Source organism: Pectinophora gossypiella, chromosome 23, assembly GCF_024362695.1.
Source record: "Pectinophora gossypiella chromosome 23, ilPecGoss1.1, whole genome shotgun sequence".
Lineage (NCBI taxonomy): Eukaryota > Metazoa > Arthropoda > Insecta > Lepidoptera > Gelechiidae > Pectinophora > Pectinophora gossypiella.
In genome coordinates this window covers 9,407,826-9,430,343 of record NC_065426.1, presented here as the reverse complement: position 1 = coordinate 9,430,343, position 22,518 = coordinate 9,407,826, and the positions used below count along the sequence as shown (strand labels likewise).

General features: G+C 39.9%; 2 protein-coding genes and 1 long non-coding RNA gene across 3 annotated transcripts; 2 read left to right on the top strand and 1 right to left on the bottom strand.

Annotated features, from left to right (window-relative positions):
* On the top strand, positions 1-7,688 carry LOC126377556 (juvenile hormone epoxide hydrolase-like). Its single transcript, XM_050025353.1, has 10 exons — positions 1-133; positions 921-1,044; positions 1,479-1,650; positions 3,370-3,594; positions 4,058-4,222; positions 4,720-4,866; positions 5,477-5,678; positions 6,262-6,496; positions 6,634-6,714; positions 7,514-7,688. The coding sequence occupies exons 3-10, from the start codon at positions 1,486-1,488 to the stop codon at positions 7,650-7,652; spliced, it is 1,359 nt and encodes a 452-aa protein (XP_049881310.1). The 5' UTR covers positions 1-133; positions 921-1,044; positions 1,479-1,485; the 3' UTR covers positions 7,653-7,688.
* Positions 7,689-8,245: 557 nt separating this feature from the next.
* LOC126377642 (uncharacterized) lies at positions 8,246-8,984 on the bottom strand. The gene is made up of 2 exons (XR_007567943.1): positions 8,876-8,984; positions 8,246-8,560 (listed from the first exon to the last, which is right to left on the bottom strand). It is a non-coding gene; the product is annotated as an uncharacterized LOC126377642 (long non-coding RNA).
* A 5,954-nt stretch (positions 8,985-14,938) lies between these two features.
* LOC126377555 (juvenile hormone epoxide hydrolase-like) lies at positions 14,939-21,808 on the top strand. The gene is made up of 9 exons (XM_050025352.1): positions 14,939-15,033; positions 15,505-15,676; positions 17,671-17,895; positions 18,349-18,513; positions 18,797-18,943; positions 19,495-19,696; positions 20,276-20,510; positions 20,647-20,727; positions 21,634-21,808. Exons 2-9 carry the CDS (start codon positions 15,512-15,514, stop codon positions 21,770-21,772), a joined length of 1,359 nt encoding a protein of 452 aa, XP_049881309.1. The 5' UTR covers positions 14,939-15,033; positions 15,505-15,511; the 3' UTR covers positions 21,773-21,808.
* The last annotated feature ends 710 nt before the right edge of the window (positions 21,809-22,518 follow it).

Below are 22,518 nucleotides of genomic sequence, written 5' to 3'. Positions count from 1 at the left end.
ACGAAACAGACATAAGCTGCGCGATCTATTAACACTTGATTTTATATGCGGCGCGCCTGCGTACTGATTGAACGCATCCTTCGATGGCGATTGCAGACTGTCGCGCGACAGGTAATCCCCGCTGTTAACGGAGGTGCGTACCTATATACTCAATAGTATAGTCTTCTTTTTCTTATTGTGTGGGTTGTGAGGTGGAATTCCAGCCTTATCAACCCTATGCTACTGCTTAGTCGTCACGACTTTTGGACATTCAGGTAATCAGACTCCAATGTGTTTGTGATATTTCCCCTCACTAGACCATGGAACGGTCTTCTTCTATTGAGTAGGTTATGAGGATTACCAACCTCATCAACCCTGGTGTCAGGGTTATTATTGAGCCGCCAAAGGCCCTTGACATGACTCATGTAACGATTACTCACTTCAGTAAGTAGTAACAGGGACCAACGGCTTAACGTGCCTTCCGAAGCGCGTTTCATCTTACTTTCGGACAATCAGGTGATCAGCCTGTAATGTCCTAACCAAACTAGGGATCACAAAGTTATTTTTGTGGTATGTCCCAACGCTCAACCACTGGACCACGGAGGCCGTTAATAGCATAGTTATGTATTAGTTATATAATAGTATACGTACTTAGTTACAGCAAACAATAAGGAATAAGTAGTAAGTAGGAAAAAAACTTATCAATTTCGACAAAATTCATCGAATCGATCGATAATTTTATGTTAGCCCTACTGGTGACTTTCTCAATCCAGTTTTTTGTCAACTATGTACCCCAAGTAATTTATTTCATGTTAAAAAATCACAAATTAATAAATTTTGAGAGTACGTCGTGTAAGCTTTTCTAGATGTTCCTCTTTATTCTTATCTGATATAACATCAAGCAGATTTTTTTTTACTTGACTTTTGTTGATTTTCCGCAGATGGCATTAACTACTTAGCCGGAACATCGAGCAAACACACTACGCTATTCAACGTTCGTTTGCACGCTCCTACAAGCGTGTACTTACAAGGCCAAATAACAAACGAGTCTATGTATTGATACAGGTGACATTGCGACTCTTCATCTAACACAAATTGATTGTACATATACTTATACTTACATAATACTTATACTTAGGCCAGGCGCGCACTACGAGTTTTTCGCCGCGCGGCAGAAAAGAGCAGCGGCGTTGTACCGTGCGGCAACACAAATAAAAATCTGTAAACGCACGCACTACGGTTTACTACAGCATCAAAATTCTCAGTTTTAAAATGGATTTAGTAGAAACAACTTGTATTTGCGCTCTGATAATTAGAACTCGAAAAAAGGAAAAAACTATTTTGGATTCATCCTCTTATTCAATCGTTTAAACAACGAACAATGATCTGTGGTTAGTTTAGTCATAGAATAAGGAATACTATAGAACGGCAACTTGGCTAGATTCGGGTGTGGTTTAGTCCAAACAAATAATTGTAATGTGTTTCTGTTCTGTTCTCAGACCAACAATGCTGGTAATAATTCTGTCTCTGGTGTCCACATCCTGGGCCCAGAACTTCGTGCAGTCACCAAAGTTGAACAGATCTGCCTTAGACCTGAACGAGTGGTGGGGGCCTCCGGGGATGATCCAGGATGAGAGCATCCGACCTGCCAAGATTTTGTTCGATGATGAAGTGAGTACATAAGCTCAGAACTATATCCCAATTGGTGTAGTCGGAGGTACATCCATCACAAGATGAACTAAGTACCTCACCGAGCTTTCTGTTAGACCAAGGTGATAGGTGGTGAGCCGTATCACTGACAATAATGGTCAAGCCAACATTAGTGAAAGCAGCACTTAAGATAAATTTACAATTCATTCACGCCCGTCTTGAAGCCCGTAACCCGCTGAAGGAGTAAGGGGAAAGCGCGTAGACTATCTCGCTCACACTTATGCGTTATGCGGCACACTGTCCGGGTACCGCCTTTGCAATCTCAGGTTAAAGAAATCTTTATTTTCAAAAGAAATTTACATTTGAAAGAAAGAAAGAAACGTTTATTATAAAGGTACACCACAGTAACAAATATAAAACAAATAAGAAATATATAATATAAAACACGGAGTAACACATAACTTACAATCAAAACACATAATAAAAACAACTTACATGAGAAATACAAATAATTGAGTGTATGAACTGGTCAACGATGGTGGTGGTGTCCTTTATAAAAGGACCTCACTCAGCATAAGCCGCGGCGCGAGCCACGACACTGCATGGTATTCTGTGGACCCTGCTAAGTGAGGCATGGAAGCCGTGTCTTCCACAAATACAACTTCAATGAATAAGTACATAATAATATTTTTCTACTCCTCTACTTTAATCTGGCATTTAAATAACCAAAAAGTCTAATATAAGTACATACATAATTAAACTCTTTGAAAAAGTGTACGCTCTATGGCCTATAAAAGCATTGTTTACAAAGTGTAGCTGTACTATAATGTCGCCAAAAAAGCATTGTTGTTGTTTTTTTTTTTGACCTGGAAACTGGCACCTTTACTTTGTTTGGTGCCATAGATATACTATAAAAAAAAGCATACATTTGCCGCCATTTTCCCATACCATTCAAAATTTACATCTTCATTTTTATAAATAAAATTTTTCTTTGTATAATTTTTGTTTCATTTAAAATTACGTCGTCGTAGAAAAAGTATTGTATGCAACGTTGTATAACTAGGTCAAAAAATGCTCGTGGCGTCTCTTATTGCGATGTTCGCCAAGGCTCACATCGCAACTCACGCCACTCGCATTTTTTGACCCTTCTTATACAACTGTTGCATAAAATACTATTACTTAAACTATGAACATAAAGTACTTTACAAAAACATATTATATTAAAAACGTATGTGTGTGCAGTGTATCTACAAATACATGAAAGAAATAAAACAAGATATAAACGGTGACCGAGCATGAGTTGTTTTTTTTTTTTTTGACGTACTTACGTGACTTATTGTAGATTTGCCGCAGATGGCATTAACTACTTGGCCGGAAGTGCATGAGTTGTAATAGGCTACTTGACAATCAGTGAAACGATAAAAAGACCTTGAGTAATTTAAATAAACTTATTTCGTAAATAACTCAAAAGAAAAATGTGATTTTTGGCAGCCACTTTAATACAACGTAAGAAAACAAAAAGGAGAGGGCATTTACAAAAAAAAACACAACAATTCGCACGTAATATGGAGGTGCATAGGAGTACGAATAGTGCGTAGCGTAGTAGGTAATTACCTACATATTTGCTATTTGTCTGAGCGGTCGCCAATCTAATATGTATTAAGAACAATATTTTCTAAGGCTTTGCAGGCCTCCAAGAAGAATTGGTAATGCCAATATTAATGTTTAGTTTTCTCACAGATGATCAAGGATCTACAGTACCGGCTGCGGAACCACATCACCTTCCAGCCTCCTCTTGAAGGCGCAGGGTTCACGTACGGCTTCAACAGCGACGCCCTCCCAGACTGGCTGTCATACTGGGCTGAGGAATACCCCTTCAAACAACGAGAGGAATTCCTGAATCAGTTTCCACAATACAAGACCAATATCCAGGGGTTGGATATCCACTTTATTTGGGTTAGACAGGTACGTTCAGAGTTCTTGTTACTTATAGAGTAATGCCTTGGGAGTATAACCGGTGGGACCGGAATATGCACAAAACGAACATATTACAACGATCGTATTATAGAACTTTCCATCATACATTCACACCACGCAACATCAAAAAACTAATTGGTAGATTAATCAAGATTCGAAAGTTATGATGATGAAGATGAAGAACCTACCTTTTTTATCAGAAAAATGTTTAGGTATAATCAGTGATGTGCCGTTCCCAGAAATTTTCTCAAAATGGGAATGTACCCGTTTTTCTTTTTCACGTTGTTCTTTTTGTGCTCATGGTCTTATCTGCCTTTTGGTTAGGTAATAAAGCTCTTACATAAGTTTTGTGCCTTTTTACTGTCGGGAACGTTCCCAAAGTGAGAACATTAATGGGAACGGCACATGATCCATAAAATAATAATAATAATCCATAAAAACTCCTTTTCAGCCTCCCACACACAAAGAAGTAGTCCCGTTACTTCTGCTTCACGGCTGGCCAGGATCAATCAGAGAGTTCTACGAGATGATCCCGATGGTCACGGCGGACGATGACTCCAGGGACTTCGTCGTCGAAGTCATCGTGCCCTGTCTCCCAGGGTTTGGATTTTCTGGTGTAAGTTTTTTTATACATCTGTTTGTCTTAGATAGTCTTAGGCAAGATAAGTGGTCTAATTAAAGAAAGAAAGACAGTTTATTGAGTACATCAAACAAGTAACAATTATAAATAAGACCATGACTCCTAAACGGGAGTCTGTTGTAAGTACTTCTAATTTTTATTGTTCTAAAGTCAATTGTCCTAACATGATATTTTATAGTCCTAATTATTAATTTTCTTACAATATTTAAAGTCCTAATAATCTTCAGTACTAATGTTGATGTTCCTATATTTAGATAATACTAATGTGGATGATCCTAACACTTCATATTCCTAATTTTGGTAGAATAACTTTTTTAAGTGATTTCGACAATGTCCCCATCGGGAATCGAACCCGGAACTCCAGATCGTGAGCCTAACGCTCTAATCACTAGACCACGGAGGCTGTTATAAAGATATATCCGTGTTTATTTCACCGCTCGCTCCCACATGTACCTACTTATTTTACTTTCCAGGCAGCAACCCGGCCAGGGCTGGGTGGGGGTCAGATTGCCGTGCTGTTTAGAAACCTGATGCACAGGCTCGGCTATACAAAGTACTACCTGCAGGGAGGAGACTGGGGCGGAATTATCAACAGCTTCATGGCCGTACTCTTCCCCAGGGTGAGGAGATAGTTTTACTATAAGCATAGAATAAGGAATGGTACGTAAGATCGGCAACTCTCAGCTCCCCACTAGCGGCTGAGCTAGGGTTTATCCGTGGCGACTCTAGGACGGTGCGACCGGTGCAATCGCGTCGGGTGCCGTTTTAGGAGGGGGGGGGGGACCACAATCAACCAAGACGGGACCACCCTGGCTCTACAGGATTAGGTCAAACCCGGATCTACAGGGGAGTAACTGGATTGGGCACACCTGCCCCGTGAATTGTACCTCTTAGCGGCCACGTAAAACTCATACATTTCGTGGCTGACTTTGCAAACTGACGTATCTGCAAGTATTTGCATTATAGCATGGTGCAAATCAGATTCGCCAAAAATTTCAGATACGTCAGTTAGCGACGTCAGCGACAAATTAATGGGTGGCCGGAAACTAATCATAAAAAAAATGTTTTTTCAGGGACGTTGGTGTGAGGGTCGCACCACCTAATTATTTTGCTAGAGCCGCTACTGGGTTCACCTCACACGGTCCTACTTTAGTCCTCAATCGTATGGGCGTCAGCTTGATAGACATTTTTGGGACACATGAAATTTTCAACCACCACTAACTGTTGCAGGAGGTCCTGGGTTACCACACAAATTGGGGCGTAGTTCCATCACGTGAAGCCCTGGGACTGACTCTTGTGGGCGCAGTGTTCCCCCATCTGGTGATCCCTCCAGAGTTGGCAAGCCGCCTCTATCCTCTAACTGAGAAGCTGGCTTTCCTGATCGAAGAGACTGGATACTTCCACGAACTGGCCACGAAGCCTGATACCGTAGGTATGTAGCAAGTTTCAATTTCACACTTAATCCATCTCCCAAATGTGCTCGACTCTTATTGGAGGTAATTTAAATACAGCTGGCGAGGAGTGAGTATAATACTTATTCAAATTCACATATATCTTTATTCAGTAGGTTAGACTTTGAATCGTCAATTTTTACATAACGAACGTCTCATCCGCCTAAAACTACTACAGCTTCTCACAACCTGTATAGCCGGGGAAAAGAAGCTGCAAGAAAAACCTCGGCACAGGGGCCTAGACGTTATTTAAAAAAAAACATTACATATACAATGTGTATACAATTGATTAATTTCGCTGCCTAATATCAGTTCTCAGACAATTAATCCCATACATTCATATCTTCTAAATAATCACTAACCTTATAATAACATTTTTTGCACAGTTTCTGTTTAGGTAACTACTGTCTTAAAACAGTTGAAAGGCAAATTCAGAATGTCAATGGGAATCTTAACTATAGTATATACACCTCTGCCTCTGAGCACGATCGATCCAGACATTATTTCGAAATCAATTTTGTCAGAGGAATGATCAGGCTGATTTGAATTTTAAATTTTTATCAGGTATCGCCATGACCGACTCTCCAGCGGGTCTCCTAGCGTATATCCTGGAGAAGTTCTCATCTGGAGTGAATGTGGCTAACAAGGTCCTTCCTGATGGTGGTCTGCAAAACAACTTCACCCGGGAGCAGTTGGTCGACAACCTGATGATGTACTGGGGTATGAGGAGCTTCACGACCGCCGCCAGGATATACGCTGAGACAGCTAATAGGAAGCACTCCGCGGTGGGATTAGAAGGGTAAGAGTGAAGGAGCATATCACTAGCTTCTTTACAGAAGATATTCTATTTCATGAAATTTGGTCGAGCACATCATGAAATGATCAATTCTATGATCTGGCCACGATTGTATACACTTGTGATTTTTTTTTTCTCAGAGCATCTACAAAAGTCCCAACGTGGGTGGTCCAAGCGAAGAACGAGTTTACCTACCAGCCTCCCAAGATCCTAAGCCTGAAGTAATTAAAAGTTTTATGTTACTTTTTAAATTAACACAGTTGGTCCGCAAATACGGAAGACTCAACCGAAACCCTCCTATAACTACACACTCAATTCGTCATGTCAGCTTTACTGTGTGCCGTGTGATCTTCAAGTCGAAGTTCAGTTTCGCTAGCCATATCAGAGCCCACCACAACAACGACTCAGGATAGATATTTAGGAGTCGCCGTCGCCGTATACGGTTTGGACGACATGATGATGATTAATTTAAGAGGCACGGTCTTGTCGGTGTATCATTCTCCATGCTACTTTTTTAGGGAAAAATAGGGCAGTTTCCCTGCAGTTTCCCTCTTGCCTTCCGTAGTACTCTGTCTGACGCGAGTTGAATGTCGCACAGAGTAGTCTATTTCGTCAAGTAGTCAATTTTCGCATCGTCCTTCATACTTAATATGCATACTTATAATCCGGGTGCTTTCAAGGCCAGAGAGAACAGGCACCTTCTGGGCGAGCTCGCTCCATCTTAAGCCTTCTCGCTCCTTGCCTTCGGGCCAGTTTGGGGCCAAGAGCAAATCCGCAAAGGTAAAAAAATATTTCAAAGCCGTACTAGGACTCCTGTTCTCTGCCTCTGAATAAAGTTGTGAGAAGCTGCAGTAGTTTTATGCGGATGAGACGTTTGTAATGTAAAAATTGACGATTCAAAGTGTAACTATGTTACCTACTGAATAAATATATTTTTGAATTTGAATAGTACTGACTGTGCCCAGCAGTGGGACGAATAGTACTGACAGTTATCTATATTGTAATCTTTTATCTGTACAGGTATAGGAACCTGCTGAATACCACAGTGCTGGACTTCGGCGGGCATTTCTTGGCGTTAGAGCATCCGCAGGTACTAACCTGCAGTGTGTTTGAAGCTTTGGAAGCGTTTAGAAGGTGGCACCGGAATAATGTGGAATAAATACTTATTATTATTGCTTATAAATAATAATAATAATTGCTTCGTCTTTTTTTTCTTATTCCCGACTCGGGTCCTAAACCATTGAATTCGAATTTTGAATTAGATAGAATTTATGATTTCCATAAATGATTTTGCAATAGGTAGTGTAGTTTCCAACTAGTCAAATCAGTTACTTTCTAGTAAACGTCAAATCACGAAATTACTATGGATTTTTTATGAAAAAGCACACGGTGACGTCATAGAAAAACGTGACAAAATGTCACACTTAGGGGAAGGGGGCCTAAAGCGGGCACCGTAAGATAAAATAAGAGCAAAATGGTAACAAAATGATACTTTTAAGCAACTGTTATTGCTAACAGATGGTGAATTTATTGTAGTTTGATAGTTTATATTAAAATTTTTTGTATGCTTTGAAAATACTAAAACAGGAAACCAAATGTGAAACCCTTACAAATGCCCGCTTTGCCCGAGGGGGGGCCTAAAGTGGGCACGGGCTTATGGGCAAAACGGGCACCCAGTGGGTAAAGTGAGCATACATCATTTTTTTATTATATCATGAAGCACTAAGGAATAACTTTATAAAAACACAAAAGAGGGATTCATATGTGCACTTTATTAAGTGAAAAAGAAATTCTTCTTTCGATAAACCATAAAACACACTGTCCATTTCAAATACGTAATTTAACAATTCAAGCTCTTGTTCTGAGCTGAAGACTGGTAAACCTTCCTAACTTTTTCTTGGTAGAACCTGTTTTCAGGTGTCGCTGTAAAGTAGCTCGCGGGATACCATACTTTGTAGCTGTAGTTTTTAAAGCCTTTTTCATTTCTACCACCTCCTGTATTGCTTTCTTCATTGTGCTTTCAGTCTAAGAACATTGCTGTGTTTTGCGTTTATATTTATTCACCATCTAAAAAGACGCAAAACACATGGTTTTTAAAACACAACAACAAAAAAAATAGGTAAGTAAGTAATTTAATAATTTTTAGGTTACTTTTCATTCAATATTAATATGACTACAGGCGGGCATAGCGGGCATGCTCGCTTTGCCCTGCTCGCTTTGCCTTTAGCGTCAATCTCGTATTCTAATAAAGCATAACCTAAAATGTATCATAATATGTTCATGAAAATATGGTTAAGCCAGAGTGAGATAGACACAAAATACTATGCACATCTTAATAATAACGTTCCTCACTAATTATTAAACAAAACACAATTTACATACCTTCGTTTATTTGCATAAAAATGTCGAAAATCGTTTTTGGCGCGAACAACCTGTGTTATTCACGTCACTGTGAAATCACGACTGCCGCGCACTGGCGCGGGGAGGGGGGTAACGCAACTGGGACGCGGGCCGCGGTAAGTTTCTATAGGTAAGTTTTACGATCGCTGCTCGCTTTAGGCTGGGTGCTCGCTTTAGGCCCCCTTCCCTATTAAGCATTTTTCTTTATTAAAATTCATAAAAAGTAAACGTTTTTTGTCACCTTTAGATCTATCTTTATTTAGTAATCAGAATTTCATAATTTATCTTTGACCTAGGAAACTACTCAATTACAAACTTGTTTGCAGTTAGTAAACTAATCGTGACCTATGTCGTATGGAGACAAAAGTTTATCAACGGCAAAATCAAACCTAGCGGGCTCGCCCCCTAAGATGCTTTATGATGTTTCGAAATAGGAACCTATAAGCCAGTTATATTTGTTGAATAAATCAATTATGTTAAGCAATTTCGTGTGGTGACCATTTAGTAACATTCACTTTAGGCTATGTACTTCGTACGGCACGTAAAATCGTCAATCCCTGCCATTAACACGGGTTAATAGTCAGTTAAGCCAAGTCAAAAAAGGTAACAATTGTTTTAAAGAAACGAAAAAAGGGTATTTTAGTACCTGCTGCTGCTTCTTTCTAACGTTGTTAAAGGAGCTCAAAGACAGATTTTATTTTAGTATCCAATAGTATGAATCACCAACAGTGTTTGGGGATACTTTTTCCTTGAAATCTATGTAAGTCAATGTGGTGAAGACCGTCTGGGCTAAAAGACCGTCTATTGCCAATAACTTCTAAATTTGAATAACTAGCGCCTTACGTCTCTGTCGATAAAATAGACCCTAAAGAGCCAGTCCGAACTAAAAACCGTAGATGGTGCTATTATGATTAGTTTGGTTGTCCAAACTATATTAAAGACCGATATTGTTATCGGTCCTGCAATTTTTTTTACCATTTCGCGCTCTAGAATGCAGTGGCCAGTGGCGGATTTTTGATCAAAAAAAAGTGGCAAATCGGAGGATTCTCAGAAGTTTTTCTGATCACTTAGTTATTTATTGATCCATTAATGTATTCGTTAAACATAATACAGGAATATAGCTTTTAGTTAGAATTTATACCAGTGTGAAATTTTAAATTAGAAAATATAATACAGTCGACTCTCGTTATTTCAAACTTGCAATAATTCGAACCTCTCTATAATTCAAAGTTATCACGAGTTCCCTACTAAATCTCTTTATATTACGAACTAAATCAATACATTTTCATACACTTGGTAATTCGAACGAAAAAAACATTGCTATTTAGCAAAACGACGCGTTAATTCGAACTCATCAGCGTCCAACACTCGACAATTCAAAGTTGCAGAGAGAAGAGGCGGAAAGATTGTAAGTACATTTTGCGACAAGTTCAAACTTGTATCAAGATACACGAGCCTTTATTTTTGTTATGATTAGTTTGACTATTTGACGCACACACTTCTTACGAATTGGTTTGTTTAAAAATTAACCAACACTTAATAATTCGAAGTTTTATTTATTTTCTCTCACAAATTTCGAACCATTTGATATTTCAAACACTCGATAATTCGTAATATTTCAAGAGTCGACTGTAGTGCCTGTAAGTCAATAAGATTTATAATGTGAACACACACAAACACAAAATATTAACAGAATGGGACACAAAATACTATCTCACTAGTCTTGCATAAAATACGCTCTGCTGTAATAGTTGTCAATATCTGGATTGAGGCAAGATCGGCATATGACGGACTTCCCTCTTTTAATGTAGACGGTCTTTCCAACTATTATATTTTCTAATTTAAAATTTCACACTGGTATAAATTCTAACTAAAAGCTATATTCCTGCATTATGTTTAACGAATACATTAATGGATCAATAAATAACCTAAGTGATCAGAAAAACTTCTGAGAATCCTCCGATTTGCCACTTTTTTTTGATCAAAAATCCGCCACTGGCCACTGCATTCTAGAGCGCGAAATAGTAAAAAACAATTGCAGGACCGATATTGTCCAAACTAATCATAACAGCACCATCTACGGTTTTTAATTCGGACTGGCTCTTTAGGGACTATTTTATCGACAGAGACGTAAGGCGCTAGTTATTCAAATTTAGAAGTTATTGGCAATAGACGGTCTTTTAGCCCAGACGGTCTTCACCACATTGACTTACATAGATTTCAAAGAAAAAGTATCCCCAAACACTGTTGGTGATTCATACTATTGGATACTAAAATAAAATCTGTCTTTGAGCTCCTTTAACAACGTTAGAAAGAAGCAGCTACATTTTATGAGAATGTCAAATTTTCCTTTAAATCTGTCTGTCTTGCAATATTTGAGGTCAAATTACTTAGTTTTATGTCCTTATTAAGGGTACTTTTTTGGATGTATCTAAAAGCCTATAAAATGGAGCAGTTTTTAGAAATACTTTCAGGGTCCATGACAATCTCATGTGTTTATTATTCTTCGGCGAAGTTTTAACAACTGTAACAATTTTGGTCGAATTCTCACTTTGACTTCCGATAACTTCTTTTTTATACTTGATTTGACTTTGATTTATCTTTGATTGAGCGGTACACAGCCTTAGGCATAGTTGTGAAGTAAAATAAAATAATTATTAAGAAAGGGATAGCGACAAAATGATTATTTCTGAAGTAAGGTAGAAAATCTTGAAAAAGGTACAAAATGGGTTATATCTCCTAAACCGTAAATAATTGCTGAACATACATGGGAGTGTTTCTGGTAGCTAATGAGCCCCTCTATCTAATTTTTCATTTTGAACCTGAACTTCTGGGCCACCCTGTATAATAGTATAAAAAAAACTTATCAATTTCGACAAAATTCATCGAATCGATCGATATCCGTCGGGGGCTGCCATTAACCCAGCTAAAGTTTTTCTAGTGACGTGAATACAATTATTGAAGAATTGTAGATGTTTAACGACGATATAAAATACACTTATGAGTATAATTAAATTTTTGTTGAAATTTTATATAGAAAAGGCAGCCCCCGACGGATATTCCTCGGTTATGTATTATGGTAAAATTATTATCGCTACATTTAAGTATATCTTCGAGAAACAGACACGTTAGGAAAAAACTGTAAACATCCATATTCATTGTTTAGGTACTTAAGTATATCTATTACCGATGTCTCGAGATATCAACTCTTTTTAGAAAGTATTTTTAAGTCTAATATAATATTTCGTTACATAATAATTGGGTTAAGTCGGGGGTTTTGAGTTATTTTATTCTTTTACGATGAAATTTTTACCGTCGTGGGTTTTTTCAAAATTTTTAATTTTGCTTATTTTACTTGACTTATTGTTGATTTGCCGCAGATGGCATTAACTAATTAGCCGGAACATCGAGCAAACACACTACGCTATTCAACGTTCGTTTGCACGCTCAAATATCACAGGTGTACTAACAACGCCAAATAACAAACGAGTCTATGTATTGATACAGGTGACATTGCGACTCTACATCTAACACAAATTGATTGTACATAATATACTTATACTTACATAATACTTATACTTAGGCCAGGCGCGCACTACGAGTTTTTCGCCGCGCGGCAGAAAAGAGCAGCGGCATTGTACCGCGCGGCAACACAAATAAAAATCTGTAAACGCACGCACTACGGTTTACTGCAGCATCAAAATTCTCAGTTTTAAAATGGATTTAGTAGAAACAACTTGTATTTGCGCTCTGATAATTAGAACTCGAAAAAAGGAAAAAAAGATTTTAGATTCATCCTCTTATTCAATCGTTTAAACAACGAACAGTTTTTTCTAGACAAGTTTATGACAATATTATAGAATGCATAAAGAGAGTTTCTACGAACTTTTAAATTTAGTTGGACCTTCTATTTCATATGAAAATACTAGATTCAGAGATGAAATATCACCGGAGGAGAGACTTTCAGTAATTTTAACAGCCATCTGTTGATGGGAGCGTTGTAAGTTACTAAAGTAGATGTCCGCCAACTACTTTTTAGTAACTGCTTTTCTTCTTGGTTCCAGTGGGTGGCCTTATCGGCCCACCCCCAATTATCCATGCCTGCAGTGCTATTTTGTCCACCTGTGGGGGCTCATCCCCGTTGTTTGGTCTATCAGATTCTTCCGCACATCTCTAATTTCTAATGGCTAATCAGCGGCGAAACGTCGTGTAGTGTGTGCGCATTCAAAGCTATTCAAATATGTTACAAAAAGATGATAAACCGCCGCGCCGCAAACTAGTTGTAACTTGTCACAGACCTTTCGCCGCTGCGGTGGCTGCCGTCAAGTGCGCTATGAACCTTCCGAACGCTAAAATACTGTCGTACGCTGATGACACCGCTGTGGTATTTGCTGGTGAATCTTGGGATGCTGTCAAGTCTAGTGCTGAAGTTGGGCTGGCTCAAATGGCATTGTGGTTACAACAAAACCTTCTAACACTAAATACATCCAAGACAAACTTTGTCTGCTTCAGTGTCTACAACAACTCACAGCCGCAGACTGACTTCAGCCTAAAAATCCATGTATGTCCTGAAGATGTTAATAGGGACTACTGTAACTGTCCAATGATAGAAAAAGTCTTACAAACTAAATATCTAGGGATTATTGTAGATCACAGATTGTCGTGGTATCCACACTTGGATTACCTTATTGGTAAAATTAGAAAACTAATTTGGATATTTAAAACCCTCAGATACGTAATACCTTCAGGCAATAAACAGTTGGACACTCCCAAATATCTCCTCAACCAAATATACATTGCTCTTGTGCAATCCATCATATCTTATTGCATTCCTGTTTGGGGTGGTGCAACTAAGACCAATTTCCTAGATTTGGAAATAGCACAACGGACCCTTATCAAGGTCATGTATTTTAAGAAGAGACGTTTCACTACTGAAGAATTATATCGCATCAGTGGCCTACTATCTGTCAGAAAATTATATATAACAATGACTATCCTAAAAGCCCACAAATCATTTCCCTTCGACATCCGTAAAAAGGAAAAGCGACGTAAGGATATTGTTGTTGAAGTACCTCATACTAAAACTGTCTTTGCTACTAGGCAATTTAATTCACGTTCTGCCTTTTTGTACAATAAAATAAATAAAGAAATATATATATATGATAAAAAATATTACGAATGTAAAACACTTTTACTAAAATGGATTCAAGCTCAAACTTATGATGTTATCGAGTCTTTACTGGATCGTATTACATGATTGTTGCAGTATGATTCTCATACACCCACAAACCGCGCCTTATACACCATTCTCATTTAGATACCACACACACACACACACACACACACACACACACACACACACACACACACACACACACACACACACACACACACACACACACACACACACACACACACACACACACACTCACACTCAAACACTCACACACACACGCACTTTACTGTGCAATGCACACGACACCTACTGATTTTTTATTTATTTATTTTTTATTTATTTATTTACATTTCACGACTTTACAGTGCAGAGGCGCCAATGCGCCGTCAATCAATTGCGCTGATCAATCTCACTCATTGGAATAGTTTTTCGTGTTATCCAATGTTACAATATGTTACCTAGTGTTATACTCGGCACACCCAGTAGTCTATTCCTGTTATGTCCTAGTAATATGTGCTGATCCCAAGATTTATACATCGTAGGGCTGGGTGTGCTGATATATATTCTATCTGCATGCCGTAGTACTTGTCTTTTTTTAAACCTACCACACTGCTTTATTTACATACAATTTATTTGTAATAATGGAAGAGCGGGGCCTCCAAACACAGGCTATGTCGCTTAAATGGAGACCCCAATCCACCAGTATAAAAAAAAAAAAAAAAAAAAAAAAAGTGCGCGCAATACAATTTAAAACTGTTTGGTACAGTATTACAGTGCGACATTATGCCACTGCTTTTTTCTGCCGCGCGACGAAAACGTCGTAGTGCGCGCCTGGCCTTAGCCAGGCCTTAGTCCATAGTCTGGCCTTAGCCAGACTACTATATTTAAGAACCACCACTAGATTTAAGAATCTAGTTTGGAAGAGGTTTCTGTCTCTTACCACTGTCGAAGTCGACTTTTGTATGTAAGTACTTCACTTATGCACATTAAAAATTCCTAAATTGCTTGACATTTTTTTTCATAGAGAGTGTTAGTGACATCGTAACGAATACTGAGGGGATGATTCAGACCATGATTCTGAGTTAATATCGAGTGGAATTTTCCGTCGCAAAATTCATGTCTTTTTTTAGTTCTTTTTTCCTATACTTTTGCAATGGAAAATTCCACTTGATATTAACTTACAATAATGTGCTAAATCATCCCTCTCATTATTCGTTACGATGTCAATTGCTGATTTTTGTAGACATTCAAATTAAATAATAACACAAATATAAATAAGTTGGTAGCAGTAATAGGGTCAGTTGTACAGATTCCTTAATGATCTGTGGTTAGTTTAGTCATAGAATAAGGAATACTATAGAACGGCAACTGAGCTAGATTCGGGTGTGGTTTAGTCCAAACAAATAATTGTAATGTGTTTCTGTTCTGTTCTCAGATCAACAATGCTGGTAATAATTCTGTCTCTGGTGTCCACATCCTGGGCCCAGAGCTTCCTGCAGTCACCAAAGTTGAACAGATCTGCCTTAGACCTGAACGAGTGGTGGGGGCCTCCGGGGATGATCCAGGATGAGAGCATCCGACCTGCCAGGATTTTTTTCGATGATGAAGTGAGTACATAAGCTCAGAACTATATCCCAATTGGTGTAGTCGGAGGTACATCCATCACAAGATGAACTAAATACCTCACCGAGCTTTCTGTTTGTGATGTTTAAGGGAATAATCTCAAATCAAAGTCGTATGTACAACGTTAACGTTTAATCGTTCGCGACAGACTGACGTTCACAAAGCCTCATACTTGAGGGTAAATTGCCATAAAGTTTCACATAAGTACCCTTAAATACTACACTGTTAGACCAAGGTGATAGGTGGTGAGCCGTATCACTGACAATAATAATCGTTTCATGCGGAAAGCCACGGGAGCTCCGTGGTTCCTTCGCAATGAAAATCTGCACATTGACCTAGGTCTGCCAACCATTGCCCAATGGCTCAAATTAGCTTCCAAACGTTTTGTCGATTCTGCTCCGCACCACCCAAATCCCCTGGTAGTTGCGGCTTCTGAGTAAATTCCGCTTAGGGACGGTACTGAAAAGTATCGGCGTCCGAAGGACGTAATATACGATCCCGACGACCCGATTACTCTAGCCATAGAGGCAGCCAATCAGCTCGCGACACCAAACACTTCAGGTCCCCGATACCGACCCCGCCGGCGTGGTCGACGATTTCCCTCATTCAGCGCTTATCGCTATCGACCCACTAGGGTCGATTAATTCTTTCAAATATTTTTCCTCTCAGACGACGCCCTGAGCCGAGGTTCGCGCCCAACTGGGCACCCTCAGGCCTGTTGTCTTAAACGTTATACCGGGTGAGAGCCTTCAGCGCTCCCCATTTGTCCGGCCAAGTAGATAATGCCATCTGCGGCAAATCTACAAGTCACGTCAAAAAAAAAACTGTCAATAATGGTCAAGCCAACATTAGTGAAAGCAGCATCATCATCATCAATTTAAGAGCCACGCTCTTGTCGGTGCAGCATTTTCCATGCTACTTTTTTAGGGGAAAATAAGGCCGTAGTTTCCCTCTTGCCTTCCGCCCCGCAGTACTCTGTCTGACGCAAGTGGGATGGCGCCCAGAGTAGTCTATTGCAAAGCCATACTAGGACTCCTGTCCTCTGCCTCTGAATAGTATTGACAGTTGACTGCTGCCCTCTGTCAGGTTCCAGGTTACAGTCCCTGTGACTTGCCCCTTCCGTCCTGCATTGCCATACCGATGGCTCCCATCTTCGCCTTTGCAATCATTGAGGTCTTCACCCGTATCCCTGGGCAAGAATTTTACGGTATACCCCGTAGGTCTGGGTCCCTATTCGAACTCAGCCACCGTCTCACTCCGGCTGGAGGCCTACTGAAGTAAGAGGCGCTCATCCCCGCGGCAAGGACGCGCCGAACAGGAATCAAAAAGAATATTATCGAAAGCAGCACTTAAGATAAATTTACAATTCATTCACGCCCGTCTTGAAGCCCGTAATCCGCTAAAGGAGTAAGGGCGAAAGCGCGCAGACTATCTCGCTCACACTTATGCGTTATGCTGCACACTGTCCGGGTGCCGCCTTTGCAATCTAATATTATGGGGACGAGTACTGGCTGGCACTAATTCCACTTTATTTTAACTGAAATTACTTCTGTAGTAGGTACAGGCGCGTTCGTTGTAATTCACACACACGAGTTCAGTACGACAACGGTGTAATGTATAAACACCATAACACAATTACATATTAGTCATGTTGAACTAACTAAGAACAATCACAAAGGTATTAGGATAAAATAAGACTACCTAACAAAATACAAAAGCAATACTCCGGTCTCGTTGTTGACCCCGCGGACCCTTGATACTACCCGATGGCACCACCGGTAGTGTCAAGGGTATTATTATGAGCGCCTTATTGAACTGTCCGATACCGCGCGGGCGGGGGAAAGATCCCTCAATGGCCGTGCCGACTCAATAGGGTAGGCGAAAGATTTGAACTGCCATAAGAACAATATTTTCTAAGGCTTTGCAGGCCTCCAAGAAGAATTGGTAATGCCAATATTAATGTTTAGTTTTCTCACAGATGATCAAGGATCTACAGTACCGGCTGCGGAACCACATCACCTTCCAGCCTCCTCTTGAAGGCGCAGGGTTCACGTACGGCTTCAACAGCGACGCCCTCCCAGACTGGCTGTCATACTGGGCTGAGGAATACCCCTTCAAACAACGAGAGGAATTCCTGAATCAGTTTCCACAATACAAGACCAATATCCAGGGGTTGGATATCCACTTTATTTGGGTTAGACAGGTACGTTCAGAGTTCTTGTTATAGAGTAATGCCTTGGGATTATAACCGGTGGGACCGGAATATGCACAAAACGAACATATTACAACGATCGTATTATAGAACTTTCCATCATACATTCACACCACGCAACATCAAAAAACTAATTGGTAGATTAATCAAGATTCGAAAGTTATGATGATGAAGATGAAGAACCTACCTTTTTTATCAGAAAAATGTTTAGGTATAATCAGTGATGTGCCGTTCCCAGAAATTTTCTCAAAATGGGAATGTACCCGTTTTTCTTTTTCACGTTGTTCTTTTTGTGCTCATGGTCTTATCTGCCTTTTGGTTAGGTAACAAAGCTCTTACATAAGTTTTGTGCCTTTTTACTGTCGGGAACGTTCCCAAAGTGAGAACATTAATGGGAACGGCACATGATCCATAAAAAAATAATACATAAAAACTCCTTTTCAGCCTCCCACACACAAAGAAGTAGTACCGTTACTTCTCCTTCACGGCTGGCCAGGATCAATCAGAGAGTTCTACGAGATGATCCCGATGGTCACGGCGGACGATGACTCCAGGGACTTCGTCGTCGAACTCATCGTGCCCTGTCTCCCAGGGTTTGGATTTTCTGATGTAAGTTTTTCATACATCTGTTTGTCTTAGATAGTCTTAGGCAAGGTAAGTGGTCTAATTAAAGAAAGAAAGACAGTTTATTGAGTACATCAAACAAGTAACAATTATAAATAAGACCATGACTCCTAAACTAGTGTAGGTAACTGTATTTCAGGAGCCAGTGGTGCTGATTCAAAAACCTTTTAATTGAAAGGTTTTGAAGATAATATAGTGGGTTATAAAGATATATCCGTGTTTATTTCCCCGCTCGCTCCCACATGTACCTACTTATTTTACTTTCCAGGCAGCAACCCGGCCAGGGCTGGGTGGGGGTCAGATGGCCGTGCTGTTTAGAAACCTGATGCACAGGCTCGGCTATACAAAGTACTACCTGCAGGGAGGAGACTGGGGCGCAATTATCACCGGCTTCATGGCCGTACTCTTCCCCAGGGTGAGGAGATAGTTTTACGGTATTATGGTATGTAACGTATAGATCGGCAACTCTCCGCTCCCCACTAGCGGCTGAGCTAGGTTTATCCGTGGCGACTCTAGGATGGTGCGACCGGTGCAATCGCATCGGGTGCCGTTTTAGGAAGGGGGGGGGGACCACAATCAACCAAGACGGGACCACCCTGGCTCTACAGGATTAGGTCAAACCCGGATCTACAGGGGAGTAACTGGATTGGGCACACCTGCCCCGTGAATTGTACCTCTTAGCGGCCGCATAAAACTCATACAATTCGTGGCTGACTTTGCAAACTGACGTATCTGCAAATATTTGCATATATAGCATGGTGCAAATCAGATTCGCCAAAAATTTCAGATAAGTCAGTTTGCGACGTCAGTCAGCGACAAATTAATGGGTGGCCGTAAACTAATGATAAAAAAAATGTTTTTCCAGAGACCTCACATGGTCCTACTTTAGTCCTGAATCGTACGGGCGTCAGCTTGATAGACAATTTTGGTACACTTCGAATTTTCAACCACCACTAACTGTTGCAGGAGGTCCTGGGTTACCACACGAATTGGGGCGTAGTTCCATCACTTGAAGCCCTGGGACTGACTCTTGTGGGCGCAGTGTTCCCCCATCTGGTGATCCCTCCAGAGTTGGCAAGCCGCCTCTATCCTCTAACTGACACGCTGGCTTCCCTGATCGAAAAGACTGGATACTTCCACGAACACGCCACGAAGCCTGATACCGTAGGTATGTAGCAAGTTTCTTTCACACTTAATCCATCTCCCAAATGTGCTCGACTCTTATTGGAGGTAATTTAAATACAGCTGGCAAGGAGTGACTATAATACTTATTCAAATTCACATACTTATATCTTTATTCAGTAGGTTAGACTTTTAATCGTCAATTTTTACATAACGAACGTCTCATCCGCCTAAAACTACTACAGCTTCTCACAACCTGTATAGCCGGGGAAAAGAAGCTGCAAGATAAACCTCGGCACAGGGGCCTAGACGTTCTTTAAAAAAAAACATTACATATTGTTATACAATTGATTAATTTCGCTGCCTAATATCAGTTCTCAGACAATTAATCCCATACATTCATATCTTCTAAATAATCACTAACCTTATAATAACTTTTTTTGCAAAGTTTCTGTTTAGGTAACTACTGTCTTAAAACAGTTGAAAGGCAAATTCGGAATGTCAATGGGAATCTTATATAGTATATACACCTCTGCCTCTGAGCACGATCGATCCAGACATTATTTCGAAATCAATTTTGTCAAGAGGAATGATCAGGCTGATTTGAATTTTAAATTTTTATCAGGTATCGCCATGACCGACTCTCCAGCGGGTCTCCTAGCGTATATCCTGGAGAAGTTCTCAGGTGCAGTGGATGCGGCTAACAAGGTCCTTCCTGATGGTGGTCTGCACAACACCTTCACCCGGGAGCAGTTGGTCGACAACCTGATGATGTACTGGGGTACGAGGAGCTTCACGACCGCCATCAGGATATACGCTGAGACCGCTAATAGGAAGCACTACGCGGTGGGATTAGAAGGGTAAGAGTGAAGGAGCATATCACTAGCTTCTTTACAGAAGATATTCTATTTCATGAAATTTGATCGAGCACATCATGAAATGATCAATTCTAAGATCTGGCCACGATTGTATACACTTGTGATTTTTTTTTCTCAGAGCATCTACAAAAGTCCCAACGTGGGTGGTCCAAGCGAAGACCGAGTTTACCTACCAGCCTCCCGAGATCCTAAGCCTGAAGTAATTAAAAGTTTTATGTTACTTTTTAACTTAACACAGTTGGTCCGCAAATACGGAAGACTCGACCGAAACCCTCCTTTAACTATACACTCAATTCGTCAGGCCGCCGTCGCCGGATACGATTTGGACGACATGATGATAATTAATTTAAGAGGCACGGTCTTGTCGGTGTAGCATTCTCCATGCTACTTTTTTAGGGAAAAATAGGGCAGTGGTTTCCCTCTTGCCTTCCGTAGTACTCTGTCTGACGCGAGTTGAATGTCGCACAGAGTAGTCTATTTCGTCAAGTAGTAAATTTTCGCATCGTCCTTCATACTTAGGTAATATGCATACTTATAACCCTCGCGCTTTCAAGGCCAGAGTGAATAGGCACCTTCTGGGCGAGCTCGCTCCATCTAAAGCCTTCTCGCTCCTTGCCTTCGGGCCAGTCTGGGGCCAAGAGCAAATCCGCAAAGGTAAAAAAAATATTTCAAAGCCGTACTAGGACTCCTGTTCTCTGCCTCTGAATAAAGTTGTGAGAAGCTGCAGTAGTTTTATGCGGATGAGACGTTTGTAATGTAAAAATTGACGTTTCAAAGTGTAAAAATAAAGTAGTGTTAAAATATAGTAAGTATAATAAATACAAGTTGTATCACTGACTAATAATTAAGTATGTTGTCCTCTCTACCAGTTGCAGTGCCCTTACCGGGTCCATGTTGATACTATAATACTTACCTCTGTATTTTTATAACACCACAATTTGTACGAACACATGGTCGCAATAAAACATTTCTATTTCTATTTCTATTTCTAACTATGTTACCTACTGAATAAATATATTTTTGAATTTTAATAGTACTGACTGTGCCCAGCAGTGGGACGAATAGTACTGACAGTTATCTATATTGTAATCTTTTATCTGTACAGGTATAGGAACCTGCTGAATACCACAGTGCTGGACTTCGGCGGGCATTTCTTGGCGTTAGAGCATCCGCAGGTACTAACCTGCAGTGTGTTTGAAGCTTTGGAAGCGTTTAGAAGGTGGCACCGGAATAATGTGGAATAAATACTTATTATTATTGCTTATAAATAATAATAATAATTGCTTCGTCTTTTTTTTCTTATTCCCGACTCGGGTCCTAAACCATTGAATTCGAATTTTGAATTAGATAGAATTTATGATTTCCATAAATGATTTTGCAATAGGTAGTGTAGTTTCCAACTAGTCAAATCAGTTACTTTCTAGTAAACGTCAAATCACGAAATTACTATGGATTTTTTATGAAAAAGCACACTGTGACGTCATAGAAAAACGTGACAAAATGTCACACTTATTAAGCATTTTTCTTTATTAAAATTCATAAAAAGTAAACGTTTTTTGTCACCTTTAGATCTATCTTTATTTAGTAATCAGAATTTCATAATTTATCTTTGACCTAGGAAACTACTCAATTACAAACTTGTTTGCAGTTAGTAAACTAATCGGGACCTATGTCGTTGTATGGAGACAAAAGTTTATCAACGGCAAAATTAAACCTAGCGGGCTCGCCCCCTACGATGCTTTATGATGTTTCGAAATAGGAACCTATAAGCCAGTTATATTTGTTAAATAAATCAATTAAGGTGAAGGTCGCGGGAAGCCGCTGGATGCGAGCAGCGCAGGACCGATCGTCGTGGAGATCCTTGGGGGAGGCCTATGCCCAGCAGTGGGCGTCATACGGCTGATGATGATGATGAAATCAATTAATATAGTTAAGCAATTTCGTGTGGTGACCATTTAGTAACATTCACTTTAGGCTATGTGCTTCGTAC